General features: G+C 36.6%; 1 protein-coding gene across 2 annotated transcripts in view; it reads left to right on the top strand.

Annotated features, from left to right (window-relative positions):
- The window catches only part of LOC110454821 (transient receptor potential cation channel subfamily M member 7-like), a 61,702-nt gene that overhangs the window by 36,449 nt on the left and 11,360 nt on the right, over window positions 1–13,893 (top strand). For both annotated transcript variants that reach the window (XM_021504540.1, XM_021504539.1), the window contains exons 23-30: window positions 2,401–2,641; window positions 3,887–4,023; window positions 5,791–5,933; window positions 7,027–7,148; window positions 8,238–8,332; window positions 9,837–10,040; window positions 11,485–11,701; window positions 13,464–13,580. In XM_021504540.1, the coding sequence (XP_021360215.1) occupies window positions 2,401–2,641; window positions 3,887–4,023; window positions 5,791–5,933; window positions 7,027–7,148; window positions 8,238–8,332; window positions 9,837–10,040; window positions 11,485–11,701; window positions 13,464–13,580 (1,276 nt within the window). The remainder of the gene's footprint in view (window positions 1–2,400; window positions 2,642–3,886; window positions 4,024–5,790; window positions 5,934–7,026; window positions 7,149–8,237; window positions 8,333–9,836; window positions 10,041–11,484; window positions 11,702–13,463; window positions 13,581–13,893) is intronic.

Here is a 13,893-nt window from a genome sequence, read left to right as displayed (position 1 = left end):
AAGTGTACTCCCTACAGGTGTACAGGTGTAAATTCTGTTTAGGTAAGTGTACTCCCTACAAGTGTACAGGTGTAAATTCTGTTTAGGTAAGTGTACTCCCTACAAGTGTACAGGTGTAAATTCTGTTTAGGTAAGTGTACTCCCTACAAGTGTACAGGTGTAAATTCTGTTTAGGTAAGTGTACTCCCTACAAGTGTACAGGTGTAAATTCTGTTTAGGTAAGTGTACTCCCTACAAGTGTACAGGTGTAAATTCTGTTTAGGTAAGTGTACTCCCTACAAGTGTACAGGTGTAAATTCTGTTTAGGTAAGTGTACTCCCTACAAGTGTACAGGTGTAAATTCTGTTTAGGTAAGTGTACTCCCTACAAGTGTACAGGTGTAAATTCTGTTTAGGTAAGTGTACTCCCTACAAGTGTACAGGTGTAAATTCTGTTTAGGTAAGTGTACTCCCTACAAGTGTACAGGTGTAAATTCTGTTTAGGTAAGTGTACTCCCTACAAGTGTACAGGTGTAAATTCTGTTTAGGTAAGTGTACTCCCTACAAGTGTACAGGTGTAAATTCTGTTTAGGTAAGTGTACTCCCTACAAGTGTACAGGTGTAAATTCTGTTTAGGTAAGTGTACTCCCTACAAGTGTACAGGTGTAAATTCTGTTTAGGTAAGTGTACTCCCTACAAGTGTACAGGTGTAAATTCTGTTTAGGTAAGTGTACTCCCTACAAGTGTACAGGTGTAAATTCTGTTTAGGTAAGTGTACTCCCTACAAGTGTACAGGTGTAAATTCTGTTTAGGTAAGTGTACTCCCTACAAGTGTACAGGTGTAAATTCTGTTTAGGTAAGTGTACTCCCTACAAGTGTACAGGTGTAAATTCTGTTTAGGTAAGTGTACTCCCTACAAGTGTACAGGTGTAAATTCTGTTTAGGTAAGTGTACTCCCTACAAGTGTACAGGTGTAAATTCTGTTTAGGTAAGTGTACTCCCTACAAGTGTACAGGTGTAAATTCTGTTTAGGTAAGTGTACTCCCTACAAGTGTACAGGTGTAAATTCTGTTTAGGTAAGTGTACTCCCTACAAGTGTACAGGTGTAAATTCTGTTTAGGTAAGTGTACTCCCTACAAGTGTACAGGTGTAAATTCTGTTTAGGTAAGTGTACTCCCTACAAGTGTACAGGTGTAAATTCTGTTTAGGTAAGTGTACTCCCTACAAGTGTACAGGTGTAAATTCTGTTTAGGTAAGTGTACTCCCTACAAGTGTACAGGTGTAAATTCTGTTTAGGTAAGTGTACTCCCTACAAGTGTACAGGTGTAAATTCTGTTTAGGTAAGTGTACTCCCTACAAGTGTACAGGTGTAAATTCTGTTTAGGTAAGTGTACTCCCTACAAGTGTACAGGTGTAAATTCTGTTTAGGTAAGTGTACTCCCTACAAGTGTACAGGTGTAAATTCTGTTTAGGTAAGTGTACTCCCTACAAGTGTACAGGTGTAAATTCTGTTTAGGTAAGTGTACTCCCTACAAGTGTACAGGTGTAAATTCTGTTTAGGTAAGTGTACTCCCTACAAGTGTACAGGTGTAAATTCTGTTTAGGTAAGTGTACTCCCTACAGGTCTACAGGTGTAAATTCTGTTTAGGTAAGTGCACTATCTACAGGTGTATAGGTATACGTTCTGTTTAGGTAAATGTACTCCCTACAGGTCTACAGGTGTAAATTCTGTTTAGGTAAGTGTACTCCCTACAGGTGTACAGGTGTAAATTCTGTTTAGGTTAGTGTACTCCCTACAGGTGTACAGGTGTAAATTCTGTTCAGGTCCTATCCTACTATATAGGTATACGTTCTGTTTAGGTAAGTGTACTCCCTACAAGTGTACAGGCGTAAATTCTGTTTAGGTAAGTGTACTCCCTACAGGTGTACAGGTGTAAATTCTGTTCAGGTCCTATCCTACTATATATACAGGCGTATGTTCTATCAATGGTGGTGTATACTGTATACATGTAGATATATGATATAGATGAAGACAGTTATAATGGTGTATTTCCATGTAGACTCTCGATCTGAAGATATCCTTTAATCTGTCATTAGAATTAGAAAATGTGATATATATTAGAAAGTGTAGTAACTGTTATTGTCAATAACTTGCATTATACATGATGTTCATTTTATGTAAACTTTGAAAGAAAGTATATTCTAAGTTAAATATCTTGAAAACATTTATTCAGATGTTTGAAGAAATGATACATGTCTGCAATTGAATTAATTTTATCAATAGTTGATTCAGGTCATAAATTGAAAGAAAAGTTTTCCTGAAAAAAATTTGTTCAAATCAAAATCATGAAAATATGATTCCATAAGAATCAAGTCATTTACAGTATGTGTTTTAATGTTAATCCTTTTTATCTATTTGCAGTGCGACCACAGCAAAAGTGAGGGGCGAGTCCGAGGAGATTTGGAAGTTTCAGAAATACAGCCTGATTGTGGACTTTGAGGAGCGGCTTCGCCTTCCCCCTCCCCTCAGTTTCATTAGCTACCTATGTATGATGGCTGTAGGCTTTTACCACTGTTTTCATCGCTGCTGCTCACTCTGTTGTCGTAGGCCGCACGGCTGTTGTCGATGTACTTGTAAAAAGAAGAAAGGACGCACAGAAAAGGTACAGAAACATTTGGTGGTAAAAATTGGTTCAAAAATACTGTAAACATAATAAACAGAAGTGGATGATATATGATTATCTTAACAAAATCTATAGTACAAGGTGCCTCAGGAATAAGCTTTGCTTTATTGCCCTAAAAAATACACAGAAACATACATACATCTTTATTAAACAATAAGCATATATACATGCCATTGTGCAGCATAACCAACATACATGATTGAATGGTAACAGTTACAATGGACATTGTGACGTAGCCAATTTATCATTTACATTATCATTTACATATATCTAAATAAAATAGGTATCCACATGTACAGCGTCAGGTACAGGGACGTATGTAATCTAAGTTTAGGTCACAATTACATATATCTAAATAATATAGGTACCCACATGTACAGCATCAGGTACAGGGACGTATGTAATCTAAGTTTAGGTCACAATAACATTGGTGTCCAGATCCACCTGCACTGCATTATAATGAAGAGAGAAAGATACCTAGGAAAAACAAATTTCAAAAGAGAATGGGCCAATTGGCAAAACCTTTTTGATAACTCTCAATCCTGGGACCAATTTGCCATAAGTGACTTATTTATTTATACATATACTTGTTTTATTAACCCTTTCGCCCCTGTGTAACTTCAGTAGACTCTACTGTGCATTGGTTAGGAGGAGTCCATTATGGTCTGCAGGGGTGAAAGGGTTAAGTAACTGTAAAATATTGATATAGCCCCCACTGACAACTCACAGAGAAACTAAAATACAAATTTTAAACAATCCTATGTTTCCTTTCTGATATTTGTATTGATATTTGTATGATAATGTATGAATACATGTGTCCATATGTTTGTTTTATGTCATATGCATGTTTACTGTATTGTATATTAATTTGAGTATTTGTTAAATTAAAAAAAAGAGAGCAAAATTATGACATAATATGTAATTTTTCTACTTACAGGATATCCTAAAGGGTAAATAGTCCTGGGCCCAGAATAGTCAAACTTGACTTTCAGAATGGTCCCACCTCTCAAAATAACATATATTATATAGTTTGTATTTCCTGAATACTAATTAAAATATTAGATATTAATTAATAAATTTATGTTAAAAAAAATCATCCCTTGCCTTGAAACAGTGGTGTTCATTACAAATTCTCTATTAAATTTTCCAAGTAAGGCTATTCATGTTCAAATTGTTTAAGAATTTAGAAGTTTCATGATACGGGGCCCTGATGATGTGTTTTAGGACTGTTCTAAGTTGAGGGTGCTGAAGGTGAGGAGGACGGAGGATTATAACTACTGGAGGAGTAGTATAAAGGACCTGATGGATATGGAGGAACAGGAGAAAGCTGACCGGGAACGACCGAAAACCCAGAGCAAAAAGTAGGTGTGGTTGATGATGATCAAAGACAGTGAACAAAATACATATGTACACGTGGCAGTCATTTAAAGCTTAACTTGATGATGGTAAATGTACATGTAAACATTTTTTTCACCATAAGAAATATGCTGTTTTTCTATTTTGGACTTTTAGTCAATATCTAGACATCAGTACTACTGTATACTTGAGCCAGTCATCTTGTATGACATTTTTTAACTGCTTTGTTTACCCACATCTAGATTATTGCTCAACTGTTCGGGATAACAGTTCAAAAAATAATATTAAAAAATTAGAATGCCTGCAAAAGAGAGCAGCCAGAATTATTTTAAAATGTGATTTTTCCACACCTTCCTGTGATATGTTCAAAACACTAAATTGGTTACCTTTTCACAAAAGAATTTTATACAATCAAGTAGTTTTTATGTACAAGATATACACAAAATTTGAATGAGTTTACGTATATGTCTGATGTTCAGGATAGAACTACAAGATCATCATCTACTAATGTGTTTTACCTGCCATGTCATAAGACAAACATTTTTAGAAAATCTTTTAGATATCAGGGACCCCTTACATGGAATCTTTTACCAAGTCATATTAGAAATTGTACTTCATTTTTAGAATTCAAGAGATCTGCAAAGCAATTTTACTTGAAATGATTTAGGATTTCCTCCCTTATCCTGTATTTTATACATGTATATTTCTTAAAGCTGTAAATATTGTACATTTTATCATACATTGTATCTTGACCATATGTAAGATGTAAGATGAGCTTCATGCTCAATATGTTATCAAGAATAAATAAACCCTTTAGTATTTATTATTATTATATACCACAAAATTTTTCGCTGCCGTTTTTTCGCCCTCTGAATTTATCATTACAGCAAACATTAGTAAACAACATAATATAAATATTAGTAATTAAATGTGAAGGGCCAAATTAACAATGGGCGATTTTGGATTTTACCAGCGAACATCGAAAGTTTGACTGGGCGATAATTCCCGGTTAACAGTATTAGCATATGTTGATATATTGTTAGAAGCTATATTTCGGGGAAAAACTTTCTTTTGGATTTTGTTGTGTGTATATGAATAAAAGGTTTAGCATCCTGGGGACAGGAAAGTTTGAGCCCAGGAGGTGAAATAGGAACCGAGAGATTTTCAGCTTTTTCTCTGGTAAAACTAGGCCAATTTTAAATTACTTAAAATAAAAAGATTCTCTCATGGTCCAGATGAAGTGTTGTTATTTTTCATGTTAGTTCATGATAACAAATTGTTGACCTTGCCTCTGATTGGCTAGGAAGGACAATTACTACTTCCGCGCAAGTTCTACCCTACAAATTCTAACCAAAGGTTGTGTGAATAAACGTCTTACAGTATTTGGGTGGTCGGGTGGTGCAATGGATATCACGATGGCTTGTGTTCGTCTCCCCGATCGGACGTGAAATGGCATTGGGTCACTTGCCAGACCACGCAGGCACTCTGGTTTTCTCTCACATTAAAACCCCCTGCACCCTTTCATCTGGGCCAACAAGAGTTATTAGGATGAGTTGAAAAAAAATTGTTTAATAATTGTTGTGAAATAAATCTCATCTTTTAGTATTGAATAATTGTTAGATTTCTTGCCGTTTCAAAATTCAAGATGGCCGCCCTTTCCACTGAATGACAGAAACAATGTCTATTAAAAGATTTTAACAAAAAATAATACAATACTATTTGACAGCTCTAGATCTTGTGTCATGTGTCCTGTTTGATTATCATGTCCACAGCATTGGCGTAGTGATGGTACAGATGGAGAAGCAGAAACACTTTAATGGGAAGTTGACGGAGCAGATGGCCCGTCTGGAGCGGAGTGTAACCACCTGTAATCTAGCCCTGGAACAGATCAAACATCTTTTAGACAAACAACAAGGTACTGTACACCAGTACTGCAGTTATATTTTTGTCTTTTTCGCCCTCTGCAATGAAGGCAAACTTATCATTGCAGCAAATATAAGTAAACAGCATAATACACATGATAGATATTAAATGTGTGAGGGGCAGTATGTGTGTACATTGATTTGTCCACTTGTCAGATAACATTAAATATTAGATAACACACATTTTTTCCTCAACCTTCAACCTCATAGGTTGGATAAACATTGCTTGGACGTCTGTGATTTGTGATATTAACTTGGTTTTACTATTTTTAGAAACAGGAGGTCAATATTCACTTTATGACATCATTTCAATGGTAACATCATAATGCTTTCTACCAAATGCAGTACTTTCTTCCATAAAAGTTTCATACGTTCCATGTTGTTTAGTGATTAAAACGTTGTTTAGAATCCTATATAACAATGAAGACTTTTTATTTTGGCAAATATGGGGTATTAATATTTTTTCATATTATTCCCAACGAGTGATTCGCCAGGAGTGCATCACGTGTCCACCGATAAAAACCGATATTGACTTGGAGCCCGTGATTTTTGTTGAAGGACTGGATGTTTGTAAAATTAAATTATGACGTGTCTCCAAACAATGCACCGTCCCACTTCTGAAGCTTTTTTGTCGTGGTTTTTTTTACAGATCGCTTACATTACTGTCTTGTAAAATGATAAAACTGCATCCTCGGTCAATATATCTTTTCTCAGGTCGATAAATCCAGGTGTCGACCTCAGCCAAAGGCTATAATTGAATAATATAGGGACCAGAGACAGAGATATTGACCGAGGTGTAGTCTATATAACCACCTGTTCACCCCAACATTAGTCCATAGTTATAGTAGAGATTGGGGACTAATGAATGTTATAGGATTACACACTGTCCATTAGTATTTCCTTCAATCGATGCCTCACTTGTTGATTTCGATATTATTGGTGCATCGGCCACGAAATTTTATCTGTACCTGATATTAACCATATATTTCGGTACAAAATTGTGTGTAAACCTTTTAACACGATTAGGAAATCACAGTAATATACAGATTTAACACAGTTTTTATAATCTTTTTTTGTTCGTTACAGGGCAGAAAAATTTGAATGTCGCAATGAAGAGGTCTTTGGTTCACGTGTCAAGTCGCCAATCTCCGTACCCAGGCACAATAACACAACGCTTTCCAGTCTTCGACAAACATGTGTCATGGGAGGTAAGTCAAGAGCTAACAACCAATGTCGTCAGATCAGACCCGCTTTCGTTGATCGCGATCCAAACGGTTAAACAAGTTGGACCAGCGTTGTTTGTGTATGAAATAAGGCCGGACCCAGTAATCTGACGCTACTTCCAGGCGAGCCTTTAGAGGAGAGCCTTACAAGGCCTGTATAAACATTTGCAGGTCCACTAGTATTAATACCCAAAATGTTATATTTAACAACAGACAAACCAGTTGTTCCGCATAAACGTTCAGGCCCCATTGACTTTGAAATAATATGTTATTTCCTTTGAATTTACATAAAGGGAATTATAGGTTGTTGGCCTTTTTTAGGAGTTAGAATATTTGGAATTTTTTCCCAGTGATGTTGCTGAAAAATGTTGAGAAATAAAATATTGTGAATGGTAAACACAAGGATAAGTTCCCTGCTTATCTCTTTAGCAGAAATGTTTTTTATGAAAAAGGAAACGAGACTACTTTAAAGACATCCTGAAAAATCTAACAATAATTATTCAGTCCTTTTGAGAGAAGAGTCATGGTTATGTTTTAATGACAGATATCAATAGCTGCATACAGCGTCGGTTCTCACAATGAACGCTGTTGTTCCAGTTAAATGTTATATCTGTTCTCTGCTATGGACAAAAAACCTAACTACAAATAACTACACATACAAAATAACCCACACTTGCTCACACAATGAAATAGCGGATACTGACGGTAAAGTATGAAGAATGATTATCATGTTTAAAATTAGATCATTTCATACTTACTTACACACTTAAATACTTACCGAGAACCTTCAGATCAGAGTAAGGAAAGAAGAACTGGATCTCTCTACATTTCTGTGTGTTACAATCAAGAGGTTGAGTCAGAGTGAAGTAGGGAGACAACAGTGACTAGAACATAGACGTGTGTAGTCCGTGCTGAACATGCTATAGATTCCTTCCCACTGGCATTGTGCGCAATGATTTGAATGATGTAATTGAACACCTGGCTGTAATCAAAGATATCAATTATGGTATACTGAAATCAGTGTCATATGTATTTTCAATCAACACCTGCGATAACACTGTTGTGGTTTTGTAGGTGCCGTATCTAGGATACGACCCTGTGGTATACACCGGTCCTCTAGAGGAATTTGTGGAGGCCATTCAACCCCTTGTGGACCCTGACTTCTTACAGTAAGTTAATCCGTCGTTTTGGTGAGTTTGTGGAGCCTGTGAACCAACGAAAGGTAGCCTCTGAAAAGTTTGTGTGAGGGGCCGCAGTGGCTAAGTGGTTAAGGCGTCTGACATTCTGCTACCACTAGCCCTCCACCACTGGGTCACAGGCTTGTGGGGCAGTCGTCAGGTACTGACCGTAGGTCAATGGCTTTTCTACGGAGTTCTAAAAACCATTGACCTACGGTCGGTACCTGGCTTTCTCCATCATCAAGACCTGGCACGTCCTCAAATGACCGTAGCTGTTGATGGGATGTAAAACACAACCAAACAAAACAAACCAAACTGAAAATTTGGTTTTGCAAGAATGTGTATATTATGAAGGTGTCATTAAAAATTTACATTTTAACTAAAGGTATCATGACAATTTTCCATTCATACACATAAGCTCTATATGTATAGCCTGCTCTCAGCCTCTTTTAAGTCCATCTGTGATTGGACTTTTTTCAGGTCTATACCTGATCTCCGGCTAAAGTCACTTGTAAAAGCATTCAAAATTATTGTTGAATTACTTTCTGAAAATATAAATCAATAAAAAGAATTATTTCTCATTGCAATTTATAATAAAAAAAAAATGATTGTTTTGACGCTTTCGACAGAATGATCCTTAATAATAATAATAATATACAACATTTGATATAGCGCCCTATATCTAGCTAACATAAGCCACTCTAAAGTGCTTTATAGTACATAGATTATACAATTAGCATATATACATTAATCAATACAATTTTGAGGAATTCGCAGGAGCTACATTATCAGGCGCCAACTACTAGTCCTATGCCACCTAGCTAGTGTCTCCCTTTGTGTGTATGCCAGTGTGTGTGCTGGAGATGTAATGGGTTCTGTTTGTAGTGGGACCGTGCTTCAAACGGCATCATTTATAGTGACACCTCACTTGAATGCTACAGCACAGATACCGCAACATCCACCCCAGACCATTTTATACTCCACCTGGGTTGTTGGAGTTGTGTGGGCAGGAGAAAAACACTTTCTCTGAAAATCCATGCCTATGACGACTTAGGGGATCGAACCCTGTAGTGTTAATCACTTGACCAATCCGCCCAATCCTTGTGTATATGAGAGGTGTTAGTTTGCACTTGACTTCCTGGAGTTTGCACTTTCTAGAGTCATTTAGTAGGCAACCTAAAATATACACATTATTTTGGGGATATTATGTGTACAGTTATTAAGACCTTATTATACTGACACCATTTTTCATGAGACAATTTGGCGTTATAAAGGGGTTTGGCGATAAATTGAGGGAAACAAAAGAATTCTTAAGAAAAAGGGACATCAACTTGTAAAGGCGATAAACGAGGTGGCAAAATAAACCAGGGACATTATACCAATGTTTAACTGTATGAAATATGATGGCAGAAAAGAGGGTGGCAAATGAAACAAGGGGCGTTATATCGAAGTTTTACTGTATGTAGTGTTACACTACCCCTGTTTGTGTATACAGGATCAGCCGGACAGTAGAGGAGAAATTACTGAGTCGTGAGGACATCCGCACCCAGCACCAGCCCAGTGCCCTGTACTGTCCAATGTGGAATGTGTCCGCTACACTGAAGATCAACAATGCCTTAGTGGAAATAAACAGGGCCTCCTGGATAACTCAGAATAGCACGGCGTGTCGCTACAGCATCGACAAGACCAACCTACCTCTGTATGTGATCAAATTATAAATACTTTTTCCGACTTTAAATTTCATTTAATGTTGATGAAACCAATCTAGAAATGCTTAGCTAAAAAGGAAACTTTGGGATAAGATTTATTGTCATTCTAGCTTTGCCAAACTCAGAAGAAAAAATGGGACAAGTTCATCAATCTTATTTAAAAATTTGCAACAATTTCCAAATCCTTTTTATCACTAAACAAAGAAATTGTCTGAATGAAATGAACATTGAAATGTATTTTTTTTTACTATATTCAAATTTTTAACATTGCCATCTTGAAAACTGTGATATGTATATATACAAATGTATGTGACATCACAATCTAAAGGGCAAACTGTATACCAGATTTTATCATCACAATGATGTTAGATACTTAACGTACTATATTGAGTAATTGCATATGAAGTGTGAAATTAATATTAGGTGAAATATAGATTTTATTTAGAATACTGTAACCACAGTTACCGATACACGACCCAAAAAATAAAAGAAAAAGGATTTTTTTAAATAGTTTTTCAATAGTACATTAAACATAACACATTATTTTTCAGTCACACATTCTTAATTTCCACACATCTTTTTTGTTTGTCTTGACATTTTTTTATTTTTTTTACACGACAAAAATATGAAAAAGACTATTTACTGTGTAGCTCAAGAGTTTTTGTACGAATAATTATTTGATATCATTATATCATTTAATTTTGGCTATTGAGTATTCCCCAAATGGTCGACTTTTCCAGGTTATATTATATATCCTTATAAAACAGACTGCGCAAAATGTGATGACGTTGTGAAGCGTAATGTTTGGCGCAGTATTTGTAAATCTAACTTGATTAGTTGGAGTTGCTTGGCGATGAAATAACCGCTCAATGTTGTGTTTAGGGCAAAATTATTTTGTTTTTATCAGAATTAGATAAACATATTTACTAACTGTGAATCAAGAAGTGTTGTCTTAATTTTACAATTAAATCATAAGGGAAAACCAAAATTATTGTCGGGGTTATACTGTACAAAAAAATATACAAAAAAACAAATATATGTGCACTTTAGTGCATAAAATGCTTCGCATAGTTTTTTTCGGTATATACTCTATAACAAAATAATCCTGGTTATTCCTTAACTCATTCCCCCCTAAACACACATTTGAACCCTTCCAATCCAAAGGTTGGAATAGCTCATTATGAAATTTCAGGGGTGAATGATCATGAGTTAAATTATGAAAAAAAATGCTTCCAGGACTTTCTCACATTTTAAGCACTCTAATGGTAATGAGCAAGTGTTTTACCTTGTGTTTGTTCACACCAGAAACCTGGCTCATTTTTCCTCTTGGTACACTGACCAAGTGTTATAAACCACACAAGCCTCTGATTGATTAAGACATTTTAACTTCTCTCATGCCATCAGGCTGATTTCTGTATCGTGCAAACTTTGTAGAAACCCCATGGGCAGGACTGGTATCAGGGGACGGGGCAAGCTGTGGCGCTGGGGACCTAATCACAGCGTGCTGGTGGTGCTCTCACGTTGGAAGGAGAAGTACAAACTTAACGGTACAGTAGCACCTGAACGTGACTACATCATCATAGAGGGCAAACGTGTGCTAGAGATGATTGTCATACAGAGGCTTGACACAGGTGAATTCACGCTTCCAGGGGTAAGTAATCATGGTCGTACATAAGCTTGACAACTTCAGTTCAATCTTCCAAGAATATGTTCACATTATCGAACAGAGACTTGACACTGGTGAATTCACGCTTCCAGGGGTAATTAATCATGTTCATACAGAAGCTTGACACCGAGAGTTTGATCTAGGCTTGACACTGGTGAATTCACACTGCCAGAGGTAGTTAATCATGTTCAAATCTTGTTCATACAGAGACTGTCACCGGGGAGTTGATATTTCCAAGAGAAGGTTCACACAAACATAGAAGCTTCACTAAGGAGCTTTGACACTTTCAGGGGTGGGTCACATGATCATGGAAATGTTTGATACTGGGGAGTTCATTGTTTCCATGTGTAGGTTATAACATCCACACAGGGGCTTGACACCATTAGTTGACCCTTTAAGGGATAAGTTATCATGTTTATACAGAGGTCATGAATGCAGCCACTGGGTAGATCAAACTTCCAGAGGAAGGTTCACATGATCATACTTACACTGGGTAGATCACACTTCCAGAGGTAGGTTCACATAATAATACAGACACTGGGTAGATCACACTTCCAGAGGAAGGTTCACATGATCATACTTACACTGGGTAGATCACACTTCCAGAGGTAGGTTCACATGATCATACTTACACTGGGTAGATCACACTTCCAGAGGTAGGTTCACATAATAATACAGACACTGGGTAGATCACACTTCCAGAGGTAGGTTCACATGATCATACAGACACTGGGTAGATCACACTTCCAGAGATAGGCTCACATGATAATACAGACACTGGGTAGATCACACTTTCAGAGGTAGGCTCACATGATCATACAGACACTCGGTAGATCAAACTTCCAGAGATAGGCTCACATGATAATACAGACACTGGGTAGATCACACTTCCAGAGGTAGGCTCACATGATCATACCAACACTGGGTAGATCACACTTCCAGAGATAGGCTCACATGATCATACAGACACTGGGTAGATCACACCTCTAGAGATAGGCTCACATGATCATACCAAAACTGGGTAGATCACACTTCCAGAGATAGGCTCACATGATCATACAGACACTGGGAAGATCACACTTCCAGAGGTAGGCTCACATGATCATACCAAAACTGGATAGATCACACTTCCAGAGATAGGCTCACATAATCATACAGACACTGGGTAGACGATGCTTTCAGGGGTAAATCTATGTTAACACACAGAGGCTTGACACCATAGTGCTTCAGTATACTGTGAAATCACTAATTTTTGTGGGGTTAATAAATTTGTTGATTTTTTGGGTACTCTTCATTCATGAAACCATAGGTCCACAAAGTAATTACAAGTTTAATGTAAATAAATTCTCTATTGAAGCAGGTACTCGTTATCCATAAATTCATGTACCTAGGGCTCCAGGAAATACCTGATTTCACAATATGTGTTTGCGTATTTTAACGTTATTTAATATCATAAACATGTGAAACCTTTACTTTGATTCTATTTCCAACAATTTTGCCCTTTAATAAGATGATGACTTTAGGATGAAGGCAAAAAAATATTGTATTTATAGTTAGTTTTAAAACAACTGTAAGGTTTGCTTCAAGTGACCACAGAGCAGACATTTGGTGGGTAAAAGAAAATGAGGTTCACAGCAAGAGAAAACGTTTACATGCAATTTTATTTTGCTTTCAGTGTAACAGATGTAGTTTTTACACCAATATACTACAAACATTATAAAGTGACTAAGATTGTGTTGTGTTACAGGGGAACGACTACGGTAATATGTCCATGTACAGCGCACTGTGTAAAAGGTTTCAGCAATTTGTTCTAGACCAGGAAACAACAGCTAAAGAAAACATGACGGAGCAAGACATGATCAATGTGAGTAAAACATTTTTCTCGGACAATAAAATCGGTACATGAAATTTCACAACAATTTTCGGACAATAGTAACTGCAGTACATCAAATTTCACATCAGATCTCGGACAATAATAACCGCAATACATGAAATTTCACAACAGTTCTCGGACAATATAAATAACCACAATACTATACATGAAATTTCACAACAGTTCTCGGACAATAATAACCGCAGTACATGAAATTTCACAACAGTTCTCGGACAATAATAACCGCAGTACATGAAATTTCACAACAGTTCTCGGACAATAATAACCGCAGTACATGAAATTT

The sequence above is a fragment of the Mizuhopecten yessoensis genome, unplaced genomic scaffold (assembly GCF_002113885.1).
Source record: "Mizuhopecten yessoensis strain PY_sf001 unplaced genomic scaffold, ASM211388v2 scaffold8071, whole genome shotgun sequence".
NCBI classification, from domain to species: domain Eukaryota; kingdom Metazoa; phylum Mollusca; class Bivalvia; order Pectinida; family Pectinidae; genus Mizuhopecten; species Mizuhopecten yessoensis.
This window is presented reverse-complemented; position numbering and strand designations above follow the sequence as displayed.